The sequence below is a fragment of the Rhizophagus irregularis genome, chromosome 5 (genome assembly GCF_026210795.1).
Source record: "Rhizophagus irregularis chromosome 5, complete sequence".
NCBI lineage: Eukaryota > Fungi > Glomeromycota > Glomeromycetes > Glomerales > Glomeraceae > Rhizophagus > Rhizophagus irregularis.
In genome coordinates, this window is record NC_089433.1 from 5,390,228 (window position 1) to 5,415,976 (window position 25,749).

General features: G+C 29.6%; 5 protein-coding genes across 5 annotated transcripts; 3 read left to right on the forward strand and 2 right to left on the reverse strand.

Moving 5' to 3' along the window:
* Window positions 1–1,068: 1,068 nt before the first annotated feature.
* Window positions 1,069–2,955, reverse strand: OCT59_025680 (uncharacterized protein; the record flags this gene model as incomplete). The annotated part of the gene is made up of 1 exon (XM_025329880.2): window positions 1,069–2,955. The coding sequence occupies one exon, from the start codon at window positions 2,953–2,955 to the stop codon at window positions 1,069–1,071; it is 1,887 nt and encodes a 628-aa protein (XP_025189607.2).
* Window positions 2,956–5,506: 2,551 nt separating this feature from the next.
* Window positions 5,507–7,828, forward strand: OCT59_025681 (uncharacterized protein; the record flags this gene model as incomplete). Its single annotated transcript, XM_066140246.1, has 7 exons — window positions 5,507–5,852; window positions 6,114–6,162; window positions 6,269–6,570; window positions 6,636–6,718; window positions 6,804–7,239; window positions 7,364–7,667; window positions 7,753–7,828. 7 exons carry the CDS (start codon window positions 5,507–5,509, stop codon window positions 7,826–7,828), a joined length of 1,596 nt encoding a protein of 531 aa, XP_065992245.1.
* Window positions 7,829–11,687: 3,859 nt separating this feature from the next.
* Window positions 11,688–18,122, forward strand: OCT59_025682 (uncharacterized protein; the record flags this gene model as incomplete). Its single annotated transcript, XM_025308939.2, has 5 exons — window positions 11,688–11,721; window positions 11,888–12,100; window positions 12,195–12,537; window positions 12,604–12,889; window positions 12,983–18,122. 5 exons carry the CDS (start codon window positions 11,688–11,690, stop codon window positions 18,017–18,019), a joined length of 5,913 nt encoding a protein of 1,970 aa, XP_025189604.2. The 3' UTR covers window positions 18,020–18,122.
* A 116-nt stretch (window positions 18,123–18,238) lies between these two features.
* OCT59_025683 (uncharacterized protein) lies at window positions 18,239–20,443 on the reverse strand (the record flags this gene model as incomplete). The annotated part of the gene is made up of 10 exons (XM_066140259.1): window positions 18,239–18,537; window positions 18,626–18,664; window positions 18,743–18,877; window positions 18,958–19,052; window positions 19,127–19,251; window positions 19,334–19,395; window positions 19,463–19,765; window positions 19,848–19,982; window positions 20,052–20,339; window positions 20,414–20,443. 10 exons carry the CDS (start codon window positions 20,441–20,443, stop codon window positions 18,388–18,390), a joined length of 1,362 nt encoding a protein of 453 aa, XP_065992246.1. The 3' UTR covers window positions 18,239–18,387.
* A 757-nt stretch (window positions 20,444–21,200) lies between these two features.
* OCT59_025684 (uncharacterized protein) lies at window positions 21,201–24,035 on the forward strand (the record flags this gene model as incomplete). Its single annotated transcript, XM_025312391.2, has 12 exons — window positions 21,201–21,476; window positions 21,556–21,656; window positions 21,727–21,817; window positions 21,985–22,037; window positions 22,170–22,245; window positions 22,396–22,433; window positions 22,571–22,650; window positions 22,935–23,018; window positions 23,097–23,203; window positions 23,320–23,493; window positions 23,597–23,744; window positions 23,821–24,035. The coding sequence occupies 12 exons, from the start codon at window positions 21,201–21,203 to the stop codon at window positions 24,033–24,035; spliced, it is 1,443 nt and encodes a 480-aa protein (XP_025189600.1).
* Window positions 24,036–25,749: the final 1,714 nt, after the last annotated feature.

Below are 25,749 nucleotides of genomic sequence, written 5' to 3' on the forward strand. Positions count from 1 at the left end.
CGCATGATCAATATAATCAATAGCAAAAATTTAATGTAAGAAAGTTTATTATCAAAATATAGAGGTTGGGAACAACCAAATAAATAAAAACAATAATAATGCGAATAGTAACTAAGTCTTTTTTTTTATTAGTGTTAATAATTAATAATTCATAAGTAATAAAAAAAAATTCAACGAAATTTTGGATGACGTCACCCAACAAAGAATTTTAGTTTGAAAAAAAAAAATCCATAAAAATTTCAGAAAAAAATTTCGGTCTATTACAACCTATCGTAAATAATTTAGGATAGAACTATAAAAAAAAAAAATTTTTTTCTCATAATTAGTCATTTATAAATTAATTTAGATCGTTAGATATTCGGTTGCAGAAAAATGAATATTAGAAATTTTATATATAATATTTTTATATTGGGTATAAATAGGTTAAGTATTTACACTGATAAGAGTTATAGGATTTTTTTATGTCATGTATTTAGTGTAGATACTTTATTGATGCGATGTAAATTTTTATGATTAATCGATTTTTCGATTATCATAATACGCACCTGTACGTATTATATGTAAAATATTCTATTTTTACTTTACTTTGGATAAATTTATACTTAGTTTTTTTATTCATATGAATAATTATATTTAACTTTTAACAACCTATAATTATACCACTGATTTTATCATTATTACTGTATATACTACATAAATTGAATGATTTCCTGCCAAGATGGAAAGAGGATAAAATTATTACCGTATTGAAAAGCTTGAGGCTAATAAAAAGAATCGACATGTAAATATAATAAGCTTCGAAAATATATTATGTTATGGACACGAGTTTTCACTTGTTAAAGTTTAAAAACATAAATAAGTACAAATGATGCGCTATAATTATAACGAAAAACACATTTTGTAATTGAACATAATTTGTTAGTCCAAACTTATTTTAATATGCCTCATTCACTACGAATATTGTAAATCATAAATATAATTATTACTAAAACATTATACAATGAATTGAACATCTACAAGGAAAAAAATAAAATAATAAGAAGTATTTATTTGTAATAAGGTTTAATATTAATCTTTCTTATTATATGTATAACAAATATTCAAGAGAGTATGTGTTTTATGTGTATGAGCATATGGTATGAATGAAAAATCACCAATATTTAAGTCCTGATCTTTGAAAAAATAATTTTGCCAATTCTCCTTCACCATCATCATCGCTGATATATCACCAATATTATACGGATGTGATATAACATTGGTATATTGGAAATATCCAGATGGGTCTACAACCTTTTCAGCCATCGAAATCTTCTTTTGTGCATCAATCAACATCCCGTGACGAACCCTACCATCATATTCCATGATATGCGCACCAAATACCTCCTTAAACCAATCGATCGATGTCATTATGTGAATTGTATCATTTCCTGAACAGGCGCGAAGCATCTTATGAAAATCGTGCACATAAAAGTAATCGCAAATATTACTCCAAGACATTATCCATGGATCTAATTGACGAATGGAGACAAGCAATGCAGAATTATCATTGGTAACAGGTTGAAAATGTAGATAAATTTCAATCTTTCCAGCTTGTCCCTCAAGTGGTGATAACCAATTGCAAACTTTTATAATCGCATTTTCAAGGAAGTTGTAAATTGCATTCAAAAAGCTGATTTCTTTACGTTGATTCTTAGATAAAATGGTGTCCATTGGCATCATTTGGAGCATGAATTCATTTGAAGAATGTGGTAAAATTCCGTTATTACAATTGAACATTGTAATGCTTGCGATTAGATTTTTTGGTGGTTGATCATCCATAAGGGGGAACTCACCAGTAAGAATATGACGTGCAACTTGTACACGATCTCGTGGCTCAACAAGATTAGCAACAATAAAAAATACATTATCTTCTGAAATAAAAGTTTTTGTCCAGAGTTTATGCGCTTCTTGGTGAGATTTTGGTGATCTGATAGACTTATTCCAATGAGAGATTAGAGATCTGACTTTTGGATGAAGCTCCTTTTTTGTTGGGTTAGGTGGACCATCATTAGGTGCATCTCCGAATTGTAAGACACTTTTGACGGCCTTCTCAAAGTATTTTAAAGTCTCCATTGTCCATACAGAAGAGAACCACACTTCTATTATTGATCGAATTGGAACTTTTTTCACCATCATTTCTTTAATCACATTAGTTTTTGCTACCGCATAAACAGATCCTTCATACCCAATGAATTTATTTGGTTGTTCAATAAAATTCATATTCTGAGTAATTTCAGCTTGTAAAAGTAAATCCAAATCTACAAAACCGACAGCAATATGAACCTTGCCTTGGTCATATGTTAAACTTAGCTTTGACATGCTACTAAAGCTTTGAGCGGCCACATCTTTACCCCCTAGATATTGAGATTTCATTTTTCCGGTAAAAATATCACCAATTTTTCTTGGAGTTGTGAGAAAATTTATGAGAACTTCAGAAAATTCATTCCATCTATTCATAATATATTTCGGGTCAGGTTCGTCAGGATCATGGTCTATGAATCTTCCGATAAGTTGAAGATATTCTATTGATGATTGAGCAGAATTAAGGAATTGAATATGCATCTTTTCATGTGGATATTTAATGGCATATTCTTGTTCAAAATCAGGTACATTGAAATTTTCTACAACATCATCAGAGATCAAATCCGATATAAATTCACGCATTTCAGATGAAGATGAACTTGTTGGTATGATGAGCTCGGTTCCAACTGTTCCACACACCTTTCTATGCTCTTTCCAGTCTTTTTTCTGACATTTTTTAGAACAATAATATATTTGATTACAATTTGTACATTTGTTCTTGGAAGGTTTCAAGCATACGTTACATATATTTTTCACAGGAACTTTATTAAGTTTTCCACTTTTAAAATAGTATATAAAGAAAAAAAGGAAGAAAAGTGAAAACAAAATGAACATCATGTCTGATTTATAAGCAAAATAAACAAATTAATTGAGCTTAAATAACACTGTATGTTACACATCCATACAAGCTCAAAAAAAAAAAAAGACCAGTTAATAACTGGTTTATAAGTAATATTAGGACAAATTAAATTGATCATTTTTAAAAAAAGTTTAACCGGGAAATTATTAACATATTTAATTGATATATAGGGTATATTGTATAGGTTTTGCCATAAAAATCGCTTTATTGTTTCCGAGATAGGAAATTTTATTGGACCATAGAACTATGGACTAACTTTATTGGTCACGTAAATAGGAGTAATTAGGCAATAAAAAGTACTTTCAAGGTAGAAAAAAGGTATTATTCAAATACTTGATTCGGCACAAAAAACACGCTATTTTTATAATTTTATTTCTATGTATACTAACACACTATTTTCATAATATTTTGAATATTCGTTTAATAATGCATTTTTTTACGATCACCGATCACGTGATATTGCAATATACAAAATTTAAACGGCACGATTTCATAAATTATAAAATGTATGAATAAGATATATTGTAAACAAAATCAATATATAATATAACCGTTATTTCGATTAGATAATCTTGCATAAAATGAAAATGAATTTATCTATTATATAATTTGATCAAAATTTAAGAAGTTTTAAGCAATTCAATACCGATATACATACTGTATTTGTTTTTTTTAAAAAAAAATCCTAATATATAATAAATCCGACATGATTTTACCTATTAGCGATAGTCGATAGATTTAAAATATGATGTCGATTGTATTTAGCTGTAAAATCTTACTTGCTACATTTTCTTTATAGATCCAATTTATAAATTTAGAAAAGTTTTAAATTAAATAATATTGTACTCTCAAATATGCACAAAATTTTTAGGAAATATGCAAAAAAAACATTAATGTTAAAATTAAATATTAATATAACCATTTGTTTATTGTCATTCTATTGGAACGAAAATATTTATTATTTACAGTACATGCGTATAATTTTTTATTTCTAGTTCGTACAAATTCTCGACTAGCGATCATCCATACAGTACATGGCTTAGACATCGTGAATTTCATGAGATTTCACAGTTAAATGCAGCAATTATGTAATGTGTATTTATAATATTCATAATGTACTATATAATTATTATGAATAATATGCAGCAAATATCCGCTACATCAAAATAACCGTAAATTTATTGAATCAAGAATTCTGTTAATGAATAAAATACAAAAAAAAGAAATTAACATGTATGAAAAAACCATACATCAGTGACTCATTTAGCAGATAATAAATAACTACTTTACGTCCGTGCGACTATCGCTAGTGTAAATTCGTGAAAGTTATATTTATCGCTGTTTCAAATTAGTGCGAGTGTGCGACCCCCTGTATGTCATCCCTTAAGGAAATCGGTTTTCACAAATCTGGAAATTCCTGAATTTCCTGGATAAATAAGTAGAGAAGGGTCAATTATTAGCGATCTCCGAAGGAATTCCTACAAAAATTCAAATATTTTCCTATGTGCGAGTTTTAAAATTGTGTATCACTCATATAAGTGTTCCGAAAGGGTCGGGTCAAACCCGGGTTGTTGACCCGACTCGTATTTAGGGGTCGGGTTGGGGTCGCATGATTTGATGACCCGACCCGTAGATTCGTGTTATACCTTTATTTTGATTTTTTGACCCGGCGACCCGAATCTTTTTATTATATTTTTAACTAAAAATTTAAATTTTTTTATATTACAGCTGTTTTCATAAGACCTGGGACAAAATAAAATTTTCAAATCAAACTATCAAATCAGGATCACGTGCCCAGCTAAAAATACCATCGGCGAATCGGGTTCAAAAATTTAGTTTGTCCCAGGTCTTATGAAAACAGCTGTAAATACAACTTGACGGGTCGAACCCGGGTTATCCGAGTCAGACTATAATCAGGTCAAGTCGAATCCGAGTCGTTACTTTTACACTCGGGTCGAGTTCTAATACACCTCAAAATCCGACCCGACTCGACCCCTTCGGAACACTAAGTGAGTGTGTCATATTTTCAAGTGAATCTACTTAAATAACTGAAATTTCCCAAGATTTCCTCTGGTAATCACACGCTTCTCTGCATAGTTATTCAAGAAAATTCCAGATTCTCCAGATTGTGTAAACAGTGGATGACGCACAGGGGTCGCACTACGCACTAATTTGAAAACAGCGATAAATAAATTTTCTTCTTTTATTTTATAACAATGAAATTGGCTAAATTAAAAAGTGTATTTGAAAACATCATCACTTTTTGTTAAAAAACACAATATAATATTTCACAATAATTAATTGTAACGATTAAATATTTTTTAAGAAAAAACGAAAAGTCCCAGATTATCAATTTTGAGGTGATACAAAAAATAGTAAACTATTTTTATCATGGGATAAAGTTTTATTTGTTGGCTACAATTGGCACATGATTGAATGACACCATTAAATATGAATACAATTGCGTAATTAAACAATTGATTCAATCTGATCCCTTACAAATTTTTTTCGTTATAAACATAAAACATGTCGATTTCTGGCACACAGATTTTATTATGGTGTTTGGTTCGAGGAGGATCCGTTTTTAACATTACTATAGAAAGGAATAATCGAGTTTCTGATCTCAAAAAAGCTATCAAAAATAAGAAACCAAATGATTTTGCTAATGTCGATGCAGATAGACTCACGTTATGGATGCTTAAAAACACTGTTAATATTAACGAGATTCAAAGCCTATTTCTTCAAGATAACGAGAATGACCAAAATATAGTTTTATTAAAGGATATGCGAAAAATTGAGAGTTATTGGCCTGAAGATCAAAACCATTCCGAAGATTATATCCACGTTGTCGTGGAACCACCAGTTCCTACCGGTAAGTTACTGTATAACAAATTTAATCAACGTTATATAGCGTAACTTTCCTTCATTATCATATGCCAATAATATTTAATCTTGCGCCTACTTCGTCTAACACATTAGAGCAACTCTTTACCGGTAAGCGAGTCTTAATAAATTTATAAACGCGGTGGCTTGTACTTACTGTGCTATAACCTTAATAAACATAGCAACAATTTCTTCACTCTGTATTATTTTTAACAATGATTAAGTAAACTTACGCTTCTTTCCTGACCAGGCCAAGTAGGAGCTCATTCACTTTCTCCTTCTAATGCAGATAACGACATGTTAAAACGGCAAAAGCTTATAAAAGGTTAACTTTGCATGTATCATGTTTGGTCGAGTTATACTTCATGCCTTCTTATTGCTTTTTTCTCATTCATAGAGTATCAGGTGTGGCCTTGAGGCGAATAGCCCCTCGGTTAAAGCCAGACCTGAAAAGTTCTTTAAGGATCAACAAACAAATCCAATCCTTAATGGTCGACCGCTTGAAAACACCGGTCCTCCTATTGCTCTTTTCAATAACACCTTTAGCTTATTTCTTAATGATTTTCATAATGAAAATTTGGAAATAACTTCTGATTTTTTGATATGGACTGAGGAACTTATTCTTGCAGCAGCAGATAGTTATGATAATGAGGAAGAACGGAATGAAAAAATAAGAGTGATACTTATGGAAAAATTGGAGCCATATTGTTGATTGAGTCCGGGAAAATAAAGCAAAAGTGTAAGAGTGATGGGATATTTACGATTACATCAGGCTTATTCTTCGTTCATTCGAGTAAAAATGATCCCACCATCCAAGGAGCGATATATTACAGAGATTACTGGTCTCAACAAAATGTATGTTTAATTTTAATCCTTTGGTTAATGCTGTTCAAATCCATGTGTTCACATGGTCATATAGTAATTAATATCTTTTACTTAGGTTGAACAAATCCGAAATTGTTGTTGCGCTCCATCTTTCATTATCGCCATGGTCGGTGCGTGGTTTTGTATTCTCGGAGGTGTCTTCCTTAGCAGGGTGGTAGTTCAGCCATTGACTGACTTGATTCCTCTCACAATAAATTTACAAGACTTTGATGAAGTGAGACGAATTGCTCGTCTTTTTTATTCGTTATCTCGTGCATTACAACAGCTTAGTTTGTTTTACCAAAATTTGAAATTGACACCATCGGATCAACGATTCTTTCCTTATATTCGACAGTTCCCATTCAAAGGAGAAGATATTAATTTCACTTACATAAATGAAATATTTGATGATCATACAAGAACTATCTGGAAAGCAAAAAAAGAAAATGGTCAAATTATTGTCGTAAAATTTACACCCAAATACAATATCGAAGCACACAACATCTGTTCGAGTATTTTCGTGCCCCAGATTTGTTCTATTGTAGCGATGATAATGAAGCAAAAACTCTTTGGGATTTAAGATGGTCATCATGGAGTATATTTCCGCTATTTCACTTGACCAAAAATTCATTAAAGGCGAAATCAAGACTGAGTCTTGTAAGGTTATTTACGAAGATATTAAGCAAGCCATTGGATTGCTACATGAGAAAAACTTTGTGTTTGCGGATCTCCGCGCTTCAAATATTTTGATTATTGACACAGAAGAAAATCAGCGGGCAATGCTCGTCGATTTTGATTGGTGTGGAAAAAGCGATGAAGACAGATACTCTCCGTCAATGAACAAGAATATATCGTGGCCTCTCGGGGCAAAACCGCGCACCTTGCTCAGAAAAGACCATGACCTTTATTGGCTTGATGTGTTGTTGCGTGAGTTTTTGAGGTATGTTCTCTTCCTCTCATTTAATAATCTGTGCGTAATATTGGCTCTATTTATATTTACTTTACTTTATATTCCAGTCCAACAGATACTGTACACTCATATTCGATATGCCAGTAGGTTCTCATATGTCTACCGCATCAAGAATTTGCTCTTCAGGATGAAGATATGAACATATTGTGAACATTTTAACGAGCTATTTGTTTGTCGATTATCGTAACTTTCATCTTCACAACAAAATCACATTGTGTAATTAATTAGATTACTTGTACACGTAGGGTCATGATTTTTAACAAATGTATATGTGTAGTATGGGTTTGTAACTGCATTGGAATAATAAAAGTATTTGCGTATTTGCATTTAACATTTTTATGCACAATTTAAAATTTTATTTTTGCCGTTCATCACATTCTTTCAAACAGTGTCAAACAAAAAAAATTTTGATTTGTGGAACGGCTCTATAAAAAATATTATTACAGCTGATTCCATAATATACGGGACACCCATTATTTTTACTCCATGCGGAGAGAAACTCAGTAAGATTCGGCATAACTCAAAAACTAACACCACTGCGCTCGGACCAGTATTCTGAATCTAACAATATAATTTTTATCTTATTCTGAACTTTACCGAGTTTTATAGAATGTACCGAATTTTATCGAATATGCCGAGTTGTCTCTCGGTATGTGACTAGGTGTCCCATATATTATGAAATCAGCTGTAAAATATATGCCGAAATATATATGGAATGGCGAATTGTAGATTCCAAAATCCCAAATCCCAAATCCCAAATCGTAAAGCCGGCCAGAATTAAATGGAAGCTCAATTTAATATCACGTGACACAAATTGACCAATAGTAATATAGTCAGCGGGTTTGGGTCTTTGGGATTTAATAAATTTATTTATTTTAAAATTACTTTTCATTCCTTTCATTTATTTATTTCTTAATTTTACATTATATCCTAATTGCCTACATAAAAAAAAGTATTCAAATAAGGACACCAGATCGGTCTTTCACTTCCACCAATTGATTTTCCAATTATGCACTAAATAATTATTACCCATTAAAAATTTAAAATAGATTATTTTTAAAAAAAAAAAATTCAAATTTATAAAAATAAAATTACATATAGTTCGATATCAATGGAATATAATAACATGGGATTAGGGATTGGAATCGATTAATCGAAAATCGACAAAACATAGTAAAATCGATTCTCAAGAATCGATTCTCAGCAATTTTTTACATATAAGTTAACCTGACTCCATAGTAATTTTTCATGCCGGCCAATTGCTGATTATTTTTGCTGAAATTAGAAACTGATTCAAAGTCAGATTGGTCGTCTATAAGAAAAATCTTGAAAAGATTCGATTTTCGATTCCAATCCCTACATGGGATATTCTACGTAAAAGGTTGAATCAATCTTTAGGTACTTACATTTTCATATGCCGGTTCATATAAGATCGCCAATCTTCTATATACAAAAGAAATATACTAGAAAGATGACAAAAGAAAAAATAAATTATTGTAAAATTTCATTAGTCAGTGGCTTGATCGGAAGACACACGTGATTAAATTTCGACTGCAAATCACAAAATAATTTTTAAAATATTATATTTTGTCGCGTATTGCAGTATTGCATAAAGTTAACATAAATGCATAATTATATAGTATTAAGTATTAACCGGTAAACTTAATTGTATACACTCAATTCATTAGCTTCTGCAGATATAGTTTATATTGTTTTTACAAAATGTTAGCTGATACATGGAATAATATGTTAAGTTTTGGCTTCGTTGTTTATATAAACTTTATTCATAAACATTTTGTTTACAGGTATTGAAATACAAAATTAACAAAAAATTTAACTAACTTTAAGGAAAATGTGACAACAAAGGAAGAATCAAATCTACATTCATTTTAAATACCAACAATTTAGGATCCTCCGATTAAGCTATTTAATCGAAAATTCTAGTGGTTCTATAAAATGCTTAAAGTTCAGTATGTTGATGAGCAGAAAGAAACGAAATTACTATGCTACCTAATATTATTTAAGTTATAACTAGATGAAATTTTGTAGAGATCAGTAAACAATACTAAAACATTTTGTTTTATTTGCCACGTCATTTAATTATCATGCTTTCTATACCTAAAGCATTTATAAAGGTCTACAGCAACGCAGGTTGATTGCGCCGCCAAAATTACTCCGATATACTATACTATATAATTCGGCACGTGGTCTACTAAATTTCACGTGTGCTCTCTTAAAAAAATTAGTGGTGTAAGTGTAACCCTACGTAACGATTAACGACGAAATATGGAAATAACGGTATTAAAGGAATATGTTTTCCATCATACAAACAAAGGTAACTTTCGTCCTCATCTTCATTAATATTATTACAGTATTTTCTCAAATTCTTCGGTTGAAACCATTGATTTTTTGTATTTTTTGTTGAATAAAATAAATTTCGGAGACTTTCGGCTTTTCGATGAATGAACTTTCGCCAAATGAAAGGATTCGGTCTTAGCCTAATCTCCTTTGTTTCAGTAAGCATTCAACCATTAATTTGCCGAAGCAACTAATTTTACCCTCTTATTAATAATATTACATTTCTTAGATAAAAGATTTAATAAATAGGTTTCTCGTTAATCTCGTTATTATTAAAAAAAATTGGCAATATGGCAATAAAAAAAAATTGGCGAGAAAAAAAAATGACGAGAAAAAATACATTTGATATTTATATATAGTTTCAAATGTATTGAACCTATTAAACCACAGAAAATCCACAAGGCTTTGCGTAAAAAAAAAGCAGATAAAAAAAAATGCAGGATTGCCCAGTCGGTGGTATCCGTTCGCAAATAAAATTTTTAAATGCCAGATTTCCCCGGATATCCTTTAAAAGGACTTTCCCCAACAAAATGACAGATAAAATGACAGCTATTTAAATTCAAGGCTCGTGACATGTATTTTTTTTCCTGTAAATGATTATAATGTTATCAACTTTAAAAAAAAAAAAATGATAAATTTAGATGATCTCGACATAAAATTCAGATGTCCCTGCACGAAAACTATTTGAGGTTTATTCTACGTTTAGGAAAAAAAAGAAACGCCTTAGTGCCTAATGCATATAATAAAAACCAATTTAGAATTACCTAGACTGAAACGAAATCATGAGCTCCATTAAAACAGTGTCCGATTACACTTGATCATCATGAGTCTATACAATGAGTGCCCTTATTAGTTAAATAGGGCAAAAGAATAGTACAATGCAACAATGATTGTCATTTCTAATAGATTTATTTTTTTTCCGAGTCAAAAAACCTACAAACTAGCTCATACTAACTTTTTTTTTATGTACCCACTTCGTCATATTTTTTTTTCTTTTTCTCCTTTTCCCCCCCTTTTTTAAATAATATAATTTTAAATAATAATAATTGTTTTTTTTTTTTTTAAAAAAAAAAAAAAAAAATTATTCACAAAGAATCATTTCAATAATTCCCTAAAAATGCTTAGCGTAACGTACTTTCCAATAATTGACTAATTATGTAACGTTTTTTTTTATTTTAAAAAAAAAATATTTTTTGTTCGATTTATTTATTTCTCTCACTCTCTCACTCTCTCACTCTCACTCTCACTCTCACTCTCACTCTTCTCTCTTACTTTATAGTCGATTTTTTTTTTTATTTTTCATTCGACCTTTAAAAGTTTGTGGAGAAATATTTTTTTTTAATTAATTCATATATTTAATTTTATATATATATATATATCTATCTATCTAACTATTTCTATATACAGTATATAGTTTACTTTTATTATTTTGTATAAAAAATCCTTTTCTTGTACTTATTTATCCATCAGATCCTTTTTATATATTAATAAACCAGCGGGCTGGAGAAGAAAAAAGAAAAAAATACTTTTTTTACCCTTTATTTTTTTTTTATTTTTTTTTTTTGAAAAAAACTATTCGATAGACAATAATTTTATTATTAAAAATTTTATTTATATAATTTCTTTAAAATAATGACATCTGAAGGTGCAACTTCGGTGCAAGTTGGTAAGCAAAAAAAAAAAATTGAAATTTCTAAAAGTCTTTTCATTTTATCCTTATTCATTTCCATTTTCGAGTCTCATTTAAGATTAATTTAACAAACAAATAAACGGTCACATGTCAATATTACATAATAACCCTAACAAAAAACCTTCTTTAAATTATACATTAGCTGTCCGAATAAAACCGATTACCGACGAAGATTTAGAAAAATTACCTACAAGATTTCAACGTCAAGTAATTACTACTCCATCTCCACATCAAATTGTTGTTGAAGGAGAGAAAAGACAATTTTATCATTTTGATCATGTATTTCCTCCTGAAACCACTCAAGAAGAAATTTATGAAAAATCTGTTGAAAATTTAGTGGATAAATTTTTAGAAGGTATAAAAATGGTTCATTGTTTCATATTGTGTGGCGCAGCCTATTTGCATTTTAAGTTTTAGATTTATTTATTTTTTTTTTTTTCCTCCATTAGGTTACAATGTGACAATATTAGCGTACGGTCAAACATCTTCAGGAAAGACCCATACAATGGGTACAGCCGATAATTCATCTATACCATATCATAATAAAGGAATAATTCCTCGTGCTATAGCAACTTTATTTCATACAATGAATACTTCTTCATTATATATGAATCGAAAATTTTCAATAAAAGTTTCATTTATAGAAATTTATAATGAAGACTTAATTGATTTACTTGGTGAAGGTGAGGGAGAATCTAGACCTCAAGTCATGATACGTGAAGATTCAAAAGGTCATATTTATTGGAGTGGTTTACAAGAACTTCAAGTTAATAGTGTTGATGATGTTATAGCGTATGTATAAAATTATTTATTTGATTACATTTAATTATAATTTCTAAAATCATTGTATATTTGTAGTTATTTGGCAAGAGGTTCATTAAATAGACAAGTTGGTGCTACTGATATGAATGCGAAATCTTCTAGATCACATGCCATTTTCTCTCTTACAATGTCACAACAAAAATTAGTAAATCATAATGGTTATAATAATTATTCAAATCCTGGTTCAAGACCAACAACTCCATCTTCAAAATTAATGGGTTCAAGAGCTAATTCAAGATTAGATTCAAGATTTGATGATGAAAGTGATTGGATCACCATAACTAGTAAATTTCATTTTGTAGATTTGGCTGGTAGTGAAAGGGTAAGTTATATTGTTCAAATTAAATTTAACCTATTACATCTTTCATTTAATACATCTCTAAAATTTTTTTTTTTTTTTTTTTTTTTTTTTTAGCTAAAACGTACTGCAGCAAGTGGAGATCGTGCAAAAGAGGGGATATCAATTAATTCAGGTTTATTAGCGTTAGGGAATGTAATTTCAGCTTTAGGAGATCCAAATAAAGCAAAACATACAACTCATATTCCTTATAGAGATTCTAAACTTACTCGTTTATTACAAGATTCTCTTGGAGGAAATGCACAAACTTTAATGATTGCTTGTGTTTCTCCCGCAGAATTTAATCTTAACGAAACTGTCAACACTCTTAAATATGCAAATAGGGCTCGTAATATTAAAAATAGTGCTGCTATCAATCAAGAAGAAACTGGTTGGAATGACATAATACATTTACAAAATCTTGTAGTAAAGCTTCGTAGTGAAATATCAAATTTAAAAGTTGCATTATCTAATGCAAATTCTAATAATGGAACGTTATCCCCTGGTAGAACTACACCTGTTGAAGGAATTAGTAGAATCAAATCACCAACCGCAGGTTATTATTCTTCAATACCAACGGGAAGAGTAACACCAACTCCTGGGATACCGACGGGAAGAAGCACACCCACAGCTTCTGGGATACCGACGGGAAGGAGTACACCCACAACTTCCGGTATACCAAATGGAAGGAGTACACCTACATCAGGAATTCCTGGACCATCAGGAATTCCAGGAAGAAGTACGCCTACATCAGGAATTCCTGGACCATCTGGTATTCCAGGAAGAAGTACGCCTACATCGGGAATACCTGGAAGGAACACCCCAACAAAATCAGGAATTTCTTCAGGTATTCCAGGAAGAACTACACCAACATCAGGCGGTATACCTTCTGTAATAACACGTCGTACATCACGTCCATCACGTCCATCTTCACCACTTACAACCTTCTCACATGGAAATTATTTGGCAAATAATAGTAAAGATACGGAAGCTATGGAAGATGAATTGATGCAGCTTCGAGCATCATATGCTGAACTTTCACGAAAATATGCAAAAACTTCTGCCGAGCTTGCTATGCATCAAGATAATAATCCCGACGAATTACATAATCTTAAAGGACCTGTAATTGAAGAATATGAAAAATCAATATCATCACTTGAAAGTAATTTAGCCATGACAATTGCAGCATTAACTCATGCCGAGAATGCATTGAAAGAAATTGAAGAAAGAAATGCTATGTTGGAAAAAAACCAAGAACAAACAAAGAGTCTTAATAATAACTTACAGAAATATATTAAAGAACTTGAATCAAAACGTGATACTGAAACAAAAGTGGTGACTGCACGTGAAGATCATTCAGAAAAATTTGTTAGTGAAGCTGTGAAAGTACTTGAAGAACGATTACGCGATCGTGAGGCTGCTTATAAAGAATTAGAAGAAAAATTAAAACGTTCTGGTGTAGATCAAGAAAAACATGTACTTTTGAATAAAATCGATAGTAAAGATAAACGAATTAGTTTTCTTGATAGCAAACTTACTCAACTTGGTGATGAAGTTGATAAATTAAGAAGATTGGAAAATAAACAAAATTCAAGTACAATGAATTTTTATAATATGTCGGAAAGAGATCAATTGACCATCAAATCTCTTGAATCAAAACTTCGACAAACTGAAACAGAACTTGATGAAGCAAAATTAAAATATCAAGAATTACAATCAAGGTTAGATAATAGTTCAGAATTCACGGCAACGCCTATTACACCCATGACTCCTATGACACCTGCCACACCACATAATGAATACAATAATAATAATATAAATGGTTCAACAAAGCTTGGTGTACATCGAAAAGCAAAATCTTTATCAGCTGATCTCAAATCAGAAAATCATTCTGCAATTATTGAAAAACTTCAATTTGAGTTAAAATTATTCGAATCTTTTAATAAGGACAAACAACAAAGTTTAGATGCTGTTAAACGTGAATTGAACCATTTAGAAATAGATTATCAAGAAACATTACAATTGGTTAATGATCTTCAAGAAGAACTTAAAAAACGTGATGGTATATCAAATTCAGAACCAGCAAACTCATCTAATTCTCAATTACTTCAAGAAGTTGAAAAACTCAAGGAGAAAGAAAAACAACTTTTACAGAATATCGAAGTACATGAAACCGAACATAAAAAACATGTAGAAGAAATTGAAAGGTTAGAATCAAATATTCGTGATCTTCGTAAACAAATGACCGAAGAAACTTCTGATGATAAAAATGAAGAATTAATGATATTACGTGAATACGTGGCTAACAACAAAGATTATGAAAATATCATTAAACGACTTGAAGATGAGCTTCGAGAAGTTAAAGAATCGCATAATCAAGAGAAGAAATCAACTACATCATCAAAAGACAATAGTATTACGAATAATGATGAATCTTCGGCTGATAAACTTGAACAAAACGTTGACGAAAATGTAATAGCATTGGAAAGTACCGTTAAAAATCTTGAAAATAAACTTTCTTCTCTCAACTTGGACATTAAAAACAAAGATAACATTATTGAAAAAGAATTGGAAAATAAAGGGTTATTACAAAAGCACCTCAAAGATAAAGAAACTGAGGTAGCTATTCTTACAAAACAATTGATGGATCTTAGGAAACAAGATGATGATGTGCAGAGGAGAATGAAAGAGCTCCAAGCGCAATTAGGTAGCGTCAAGGAAATCAATAAGTCATTAGAAAGTGATTTGGATAATATTAAGAATGAATTGAAAGTTGTAAAAGAGAATGAAGCTCAAGCACTTGAACAATTACAAGTACTAGACGCTGAAGAGTTGAAACTTCAACAAGAATTGGCGCAATTACGCAATACAGAAATAACGCAACGAGAACGAATTGCTGTATTAGAAGCTCAATTATCAGAGAAAGGTGCACAGATTGATAATGAACTTATAAATGTAAAATCAGAATTAGCAATTTCAAAAGAATCAGAAATTACCAACAAAGAAACAATTGCTCAGTTAACAAAAAATATTTCAGAAATTGATAATGAGCTTACAAATGTACAATCAGAATTAGCAATTTCGAAAGAATCAGAAGTCGCAAACAAAAAAATGATTGCTGAACTTGAATCCGAATTAAGTAAATCTGAATCTATAATAACCTCTTTACAATCTAATATTGAGATATCGAACTCCAATGAAAATGAAATAAATGAAACACTTGTTAAACTACGAAAGGAATTATCGGATACTAAATCAGAAATGGAATCACAAAATGAATTATTAACAGAACTTGGAAATCAATTGACAACAACCGAAAAAGAACGTGAACAATATTCCGAACGTATTAATGAATTGTCAAGAATTATAGAAGAAAGAGAAAATCAATTGACAACAACTGAAAATGAACTTAATCAGTATTCTGAACGTATCAATGAACTATCAAGAATAATTGAAGCAAGAGAAAATCAATTGACAACAACCGAAAAAGAACGTGAACAATATTCCGAACGTATTAATGAACTATCAAGAATGATTGAAGAACGTGAAAATCAATTGACAACAACCGAAAAAGAACGTGATCAGTATTCCGAACGTATTAATGAACTATCAAGAATGATTGAAGAACGTGAAAATCAATTGACAACAACCGAAAAAGAACGTGATCAATATTCTGAACGTGTTAACGATCAATCAAGAATGATGGATCAACAAAAGGAAGAAGTAGAAGCTTTTGAATTAACAATAACGAACTTGGAGAATGAACTCAAAGATACGAAGACTGCATCCCAAACTTATCAGGATAAAATGAAATCATTGGGAGAAAAACTTTCTGATTTAGAATCTCAACTTGATGAAGCAAAAGCTTCAAATGAAGAACATGTTCGAATGATCAATAACCTTGATTCTACATTAAAAGAATCTAACATTCATCTCAGTGAGAAAGAGGAATTGATATCTACCAAAGACTCCCATATTAAAGAATTGGAAGCAACAATTAAAAAGATTAATGAGAAATTAGCTGATGCTGAATTGTCTAGAACTTCTGAATCTGAACATGTAAAATCACTTCGAGACAAAATTGCGGAAATTGAAGCTAAATTAGAACAAAGCCCATCACCTGAAGATCTTGAATCAGCGCAACAACTTGCAGATAAACAAACTGAGCTCGTTAAAGAATTGGAAAGGAAGATTGATGAAATTAATAAAACTAATTCATCAGACATTGCTAATATGAATGAAAATATTGACATTTTAACCAAGGAATTAAATGAGATGAAATCCGCCGAAGAAGCGCAAAATTCTTTGATTCATGAATTAGAGTCTGAACTAAAAGAAAAAGAAGACAAGACGCTTGAATTAAAAGAAATGTTAGATAAGGCCAACGCCCAACTTATCGAAAAGAATGAACATTTAAATGTCAAAGTTAATCTTGAACGACAAGTACAAAATTTACAAGAACAACTTACTTCTATGGCCAAGGAATTAACGGACATTACTACAAAATATGAAGACGGCGAAGCTTTATCAAATGAATACAAAGTACAGATATCGAAATTAGAAAAAGCTCTTGAAGAAGCCAAAAAATTATCAAGTGATAAACAAAAAACTGATGAAACATTAGAAACTTCTGAATCCGAATTCAAGATTCCACTGAAGGATAATACAGCACAAGATAATCTTATTAAATCACTTCATGAAAAGATTATTGAACTAGAGAGCGCAGGAAAATCAAATTCCGATATAACTAAATATGAAATTGAAATTAAAGAATTAAACGAAAAAGTTTTCAAATTAGAGGAAATGGTTGCAGAAAAATCTAAATTAATAGAAAGTTTAAAGGAAAGTGGGACAGAAATAAAAGAATCAAGACAAAAATTAGAAGTATTACAAAAGGAAAAGAACGATCTTGTAAATGAAATTGAAACATTGAAAGTTAAAGCTGACCGATATGAACAATATAGAATTGAAGTAGAAGAAGAGAAAAAAGAAATTAATAGTATTTTAACAAAAGAAAGAGATGCCAGACATAAAGCTGAAGTTCAATTAACCAATCTTGAAAATCATATTGAAGAACTTCAAGGTGCAAAGAGGAGTAAATTTATGTGTTTTTAAATTATTTATTGTATAGATATTTTTTTAAACCTGTATAGAATTATAAATTTTTAAAATTAAATAATTAAATAAAAGTAATCATTAACTTTAAACGTAACGAGATACCTAATACTGATAACTTGAATAAAATATTTTACACTTGTTTTATTTTTTGCGCTATTCAATTATTCATTTATCACGCTAATAGTAAATAAATACTGTACATAACGTACTATTATTAATCTAAAAACAGAAAAAAAAGTATATTTTTTTTTATTATAATTAATATTTTTTCAACATTAACTATCTAACTTATAGTGAAAAAATTACATTATGTTCCATTTACTGTATATACATATTTACTGTATCTCATATATACACTTTCCAAGTTACCCTTCCGCACCACCAGTTTCTGCAATTCCTTCAACTTTAGTTTTGTTTAAATTTCTACTCCAAGGATTACAATCAAGGATGGGTGGATGTTCATCATGAAGATTTGGAAGATAGAAGAATGCTATGGCTATCAATACATACGATACCTAAAAGGTATTTATTTACATATTAATTACTAAGATTTTACGAAAAAAAAAAACAAATGATTATAAAATTTGTATTGATAATACTTACAATTAGCATATAACCTTCTAACCAATGTACTTTATTGTCCTATTAATAAAATGAATAATTAATAAATTTTTTTTTTAAAAAAAAAATGTTTATAGAATGAAAAATTATTATACATACAGCGACCAGATAATTTACAATCAATATAGCACAACCCAATACAGATATTTCCAATATATTAAAATCCAATGTTAATGGTTTACCATAAATCCATCCAACCGATACCAATATTGGTGCGATTAATAATGCCATTTGCTTTTGAAAATATAAATAGCGTGAATATATAATTTAGAAATCTGTTTTTCAAAAGATTTGAAAAAAAAAAATTTACTCACCACAGACGTATTAAGAATAACGCTGATAGCTGTATCTACTTTATCTCTAGCTGCTTCCGCGATAGCTTGATAATGTTCAATAAAACTCGATACAACTAATAAAAAAAATTAAATATATAAGATTAAAATATTTTTAAGAAAATTTTAAAATTTGCGTATTTACACGTACCACAAAGAGGTAGAAGGACTATCCCAATGAATCCAGTACCAAGTTCAAATTTATCTCCTAATTCTTCAATACTTGAAACCAAAGTTCTTGCACATATTGTAATTCCGGCTACCGATCCTGCAATCCTTTTTTTTTTAAAAAAAAAAGTGAGATCCGAATTGCAATTTTTTTTTTAAAAAAAATAAACAAATTATTATTTACACTTACAAGATTATATCAAATAACCAATTATAAATTTTATGGTGATCAAATTCTTTAACGTCTACTATCTAAAAAATAGGTCCTATCTTAAATTAAATATTTTTATGTTTTTAAAATCATTTTTTTTTCACTTACCTCATGAGCATGAGTTTTCAATTGAAAAACTAATAGTCCTATAAAAACCAACATAAGTATAATAGCTGTAGCATGACTAATGTTTTGTAAATTACAGTCAACTAAACGATGATCTGTTGTATCAACAGGTACTGCAGCTATTTTAAACGCTGCCGGAATCATTAATGCAAGAAAGGCTAAAGCTAAAATGGAAGATGATGTGTCGACGAATGTTCCAATTTCGAATTCAGTATGAAGAGCGGGTTTACCATCTCTACGACGAGCCGTAGGCCAAGAGCCCACAACGAAAGTTATACCTAGGACCTAACAAATAATGAATAATTATTGAAAAGAACGAGTAAAAAACGACAAGTAACTAGCATTATTTTATCTTTTTCTAATATACCAGAGTAATATTACAGAGAATTGATCCTAATACAGCTGATCGTACAATCGCATATCGACCATCCATTAACGCATATGATTCAATAACAAGTTCAACAAAGTTTCCTGATAATGCATGAAGGACCGCTTGATATTTCTATTTTAACATTTTCGTTATATTAAATCAATTAAATCAATTTTTAAATTTCTTATTTTTAAAATTTACCGGTCCTAAGAATGCGGATAAATCTTCCACACCAATTGTCATTATATTAGACAAAGGAATTATGGCCAAAAAATTGAAGATAAAATTGAGATAAAACACATCATGGAAACGTTCTTCGAGATGCATTCGCGGTAGAACTATCGCCGGAATCAAGAAAATAAGCAAAAAGTTGGTCATTTTCCCTTTCTTTAATATGTTCCAAGTGAATTCTCTCCATGATTTTGGATGCAATAAATGACGTTTCTTGAACACTGTATGTTTGCGTTCTAAGGGTTGTTCAATTTCTATCTACATTTATAAATACATAAGCATTATTATAACCGCAGCACAAAATTAACTCGATAAACAAATAAAATTCATACATCATCATCATGACCGTTTCTATCGCTCATTTTTTAAATTATTATTAACAAATAAAATAAATAAAAATATCTTTTCACTTAAATACCAGAAATAAAAAGAAAAGAAAATTTTATTTTATGTTTTACACTTTTCTCGATTCTATTCGTTTTATTTATACTCATTGTCAATCTGTGGGATGAGCCTCCATTAAGCAGACTGTAAATGGCTTGTTGATGCTGATGATGCATCAAATTCACGGGTATCTTTGATTAAAATTCAAGATTTCGGGAATGTTGTAACCGGGTATTTGAACTTTTTGGTTAGCCCGGAAATTTAGAAAACGCCGAGGCTTTTTATAATTACTATTTTAGGAATAATCGACCAGCTTGCGTAATTTTAATCAAGGTTTTAGAAATTGAAATAGTTCGATTTTTTTTCCTAAACGATCTTCTCAAACTCCTTTTTTTCAACATACATCCAACATACATCAGGTTATCTTATTTTGTTTTAATAACAATTTTGTGATAATCAACAAAGAAAAGCCATTATCTTTTTTTTAGAAAAGTATTCTTGTTTATGGTTATTTATATTATGGGAAAATTTTTTCATACTAAGCCTTTTTAACCATTTCAACAAAGTTCAACCTATAAAAACAAAATCGTATTCATTTATATACATTATCCAATACAATTTATGTAATAATAAATATTTTACTATATATAAATAAATGGTTTACTTCAGTTTAAATATTAATGCGAATAATTTATATTATATAATTAAACACAAAAAATGTATTTTTAGAAAATAATGACTCGTAAAAAGTTTCATCACCGATCAAGCCATTATCAACAAAGTAGATTAAACAATCGAAGAACTAATAATATAACGCGTCCTCAGTCTCAATCTAGTTCAATCGATTCTTCTAGTTCTTTATCAGTAGCTATATCTGATGAAACTCCAAAAGAAATTCCCGGATATTATTATGATCATGAAAAAAATAGATATTTTAAGATAATGCCAAATAAGGCAGTCGGGTCAAGTAATCCTTTTAGTGCCGATTCGATTACGAAAAGAGTCGAGGAGGTAAAATCATATTTAATTTATTTAATTACAATTAATTATTAAGAAACAATTATTTATATTGCGTCTTTTTTATTTAAAGAAAGCAAGAGAACTTGTAATACCTAACCAAATTCCCAATGGAATATCGCTTCTTTTAGATCGAGAAATAAATTTTAACAAGCCTATTTATACATTCAAAAGGTAAGGATCGATTAAAGATAAAATCTTGTGAATCCTTCTTATTCATAATAAGATGTTGATCTTTTTTTAGTGAAAACCGACAAATTTTAATAAAATCATTACGCCAAGTTGGTTCAATTATACCAACCGCGATAGAACGTACACCTATAAAAGATTTTCAGGTATACGAATAATTACTTGTTGTATGAAAAAAGCGATATTAGAGGCGAGATTTAGTGAGAGATGATAAACCGATAATTGATTGGGAAAGGGAAACATAAACGCCGACGCTACGTCCTGTTTTATATTTATAAGATCTTTTAATGATTTATTATTAATTAATTTAAAGATTCATCCATATTTTAACAAGATATTATATGGTGATTCATTTGGCAACATAAGGTTCGTAAACATGTGTGCACTTCATGATTGTCTTTGGACAATGATTTATTTTGTTTTTTTTTTTGCAGTTATCCTCGAATTTATTTATATTGCAAAAGTTTAATCTGATTATAATAATTATATTTTAAATAGCCAAATGAAGATTAAATGTACTTCCAGTTCGTGTATGGAGATTTATAATGATCAAATGGCTAAATTAACCTCGGAGGTATTGTAAATTAACTTTTATATATTTTTAAGAATAATGTTAAGTAATGATGAATAGTCTTAAATGACTCATCGCATGATCAAAGATAATATTCTGTAAGGACTTGAAAAAATCATTAATGAAGAAATTAATCCAATAATTGTTTTATAGATATCATCGGTGCGCTTGGATCGTACTGATCTATTAATGTAATATTATGCAATTTCATTTGGTTAATTATGATGAAATAAAAAAAGAAAGAAAATAAAAAGGAAAGAAATTAAAGAAATTAGAATTTTTTAAAATTACTTACGTAATAATTTTCCCCCTTGAAAAAATTATGTAGGGCTACTACACTGGGTGATACGGTTGCCTCGGGTAATATGTATATATTAAAATTACCTTCGGGACCTTATCGTGACACGGGTAGGTCCTTTCCTCACTCAATATTTACATGATGGATAATCAGGGATGGGGAAGACTCGCTCGGTTCCGAACCGATAATATTGAAAACCGAGTTGAGCAGAGTCAAATCGAAAACCGAGTATTATGTATCAAAATTTATCAAAATCGATTTGGAACGATGTACCAAACCGAATGGAACGAACCGACTCAAATCGCTCAACCCGAACTTTTTCCACCCCTATCAGGATAATTAAATACCTCTAATCACTAATTACTCAATTACTCTTTATAAATATCCTCATAAGCACTAGATGTAAGATATACATATCGGAGTGGTTCAACAATTTGGACTAGTTCGTTTTCCGAAATAGATTCTTCGATAGCATTAGGTGAATATATAATTAATCATTTTGATTATAAAAGAATTAAGAATGTTAAAATTTTTTTTTTTCCAAAAAATATACTAGGGTCATCACGAAAATTATCTGTTATTCAAGGATGGGAAGAGTATCCTTGTGTTAATAACTTTAAGACAAACAGTGATGTTTTCGCGTTGGATTTTGATCGATATCAGGCAAGCGGACAAGCTTTTTATAATTGATAATAAGATAATAAGATAATTTTGGCCAGATTTACGTAATTATTTATAATTTAAAAGATACCAAACTAATTTTTCAATTTCCTATAAAGCCCGACATAGTTTTTGCAGGTTGTAGAGACGGGAAGTTACGTATATATGATATTCGTTCTGATTGTTCCAATTCACATTATGGAATTGGTCCACCGATAAGTCAACAATCTCCAATTTGTCATATAAGACAGATTGGTGCATGGTATATTTTATCAGATGGAATGGATGGATCCGTACGTATTTATTTTATTTATTGAAATTGATATTTGAAAATTTAAAATTTTATTATTTATATGACATATACAATACTTTATATATAAATATATTTTAACGTAGCTTTCTTTATGGGATGTTCGAAATGAAAGAAGGAATTTTGATAAAACTTATGTTTACGAACCGGTTTTAGAATTTAAAGGAAATGTTAATTCAACCAATATTCAATATGGATTCGATGTTAATTTAAAAGAAGACATTGTAGCAATAGGTACATCTTTTTCTAAGCGCGTTGAATTATTTTTGTCATCTTAATTAAATCTTATTTATTTATTTATTAAAAATAGCTGGCCAGGATAATAAAGTTAGATTTTTTTCCATAAATACCGGAAGAGCTATAAGATATCCAATTGGACCATTTAAAGATAAAGTATCTGCGTTAAGATTTTGTACATGGGATTCGGTAGGATTAAATCCTGAATTGGATGAAAGAGGCGAAGGTATTTGGATGGCCGCTGGAAAGGAATTTATATGGTGGAGTATTGGAAATAATGATATGTAGAAACTGAAGTTTGATTGGATTTTACTTTAACCACCGAGTTTTTTAACGAGTTTGATCACCGAATTTTGATCGAGTTTGACCGAGTTTGATCGAGTTTGGGTTTGACCGAGTTTGACCGGGTTTGACCGGGTTTGACCGAGTTTGGCCGAGTTTGGCGAGCTTAGAATTTCCTGAATCATCATAAATTATGAAATCATGAAATTTCGGGAAATAAACTAGTTATTGTTTATGAGGAGATATTTTAATTGCTCAATTGCCGCATATTATTGATTCGCAAGGTCATGTTATTTTAAATCTAAAACTAATCTAAAAACTAATCTAAAAATTAATCTAAAAATTAATCTAAAAATTAATCTAAAAAATTAATCTAAAAAAATTAATCAAATTAATCTAAAAATTATTTATAGATATTTGTTACCCGGAATTACACAAAAAAAAAATGTATTATAGATAAAAAAAAGAGAAATAAAGAGACCAAAAAAGAATTCATTTAATTGATTTTGTATTTTCAACGTACATTTGAATCAAAAAATTTTAGTTTTAGTTCATCAAATATAAAGTTTACCGTAATATACAATAATATACAGTTATAGGTAATATTAATGCTATAATAATAATATAAACAGTAAAGTTAATATTCATTCAGGGTAATCAAAATTGTAAAAGTATAAATATCAAAAAAAAAAAAAAGAAAAAAAGTTCTTGATAATTCCATATGCAATTAGAAATCAGATGATATTAAAAATCCGCATTAGAATGTTTCACTACTTTTTGCGACATCACTAAAAATATAATTATGACACCATCTCAAGTTTCATGTTCGCGGAGATGAGAACTTTTTACGTTCTTTATGCAGACAAAGATAGTCAGATAGATGAAATGGCATGGTAGATCATATATTAAATTAAAAATTTTCCTGTTCACAATGTTCGTTTAATGTGTATGTAATAAAATGTAGTGCATGTAAGTCAGTGTGTACCTAACATGTATTCAATCGTTAACTTTTTTGAACAAAGCCATCGTTAACTAATTTGAACAAAGCCTTTTTTTTATTACTTTTTAGAATTTCATTTTAAAATTTTTTTTGTGGAAGAATTACAGTATTTTTTTTTTTTTACCGTGAATTAATTGTGAAATACCTGTGAAATACAACAATTGAAAATATTTGTAAAAATTAATAAATTAATTAATATATTGAATGAATATATTGTAAAAAAAAAAATTATAGTTTTTTTTACTCCTTTTTTTTTACTGCGCATAATAACAAAAAAAGATTAAGCGTTAAAATTTTTAGATTAATCACCTCATTTCTTATTTTAAACAACATACAAACATTATATTTTTTATTTCCATTTTAAAATCAATTCATGAGTAAGAGGCCCTTATCCGTTACAGGAATATGAATAAATCGTAAGGTTGAGAGAGACACTTAATTTGGATTAGAATTAATAGGCATACCAAATTAGGATTTATTTAAAAAAAATGTAGGCGTCTTATTATGATTAGTAGGAAATGTAAGGAAATGTAAGGGAAAATTAGAATTATAGAATTTATGGAATTTATGGAACCATTACATTTAGGGACTTTTTTGCTGGGATTACATTTGGGACTTTTTGCTGGGATTACATTTGGGACTTTTTGCTGGGATTATATTTGGGACTTTTGCTGGGATTACATTCGGACTTTTACTAGGATTATAATAATTTACATTTGG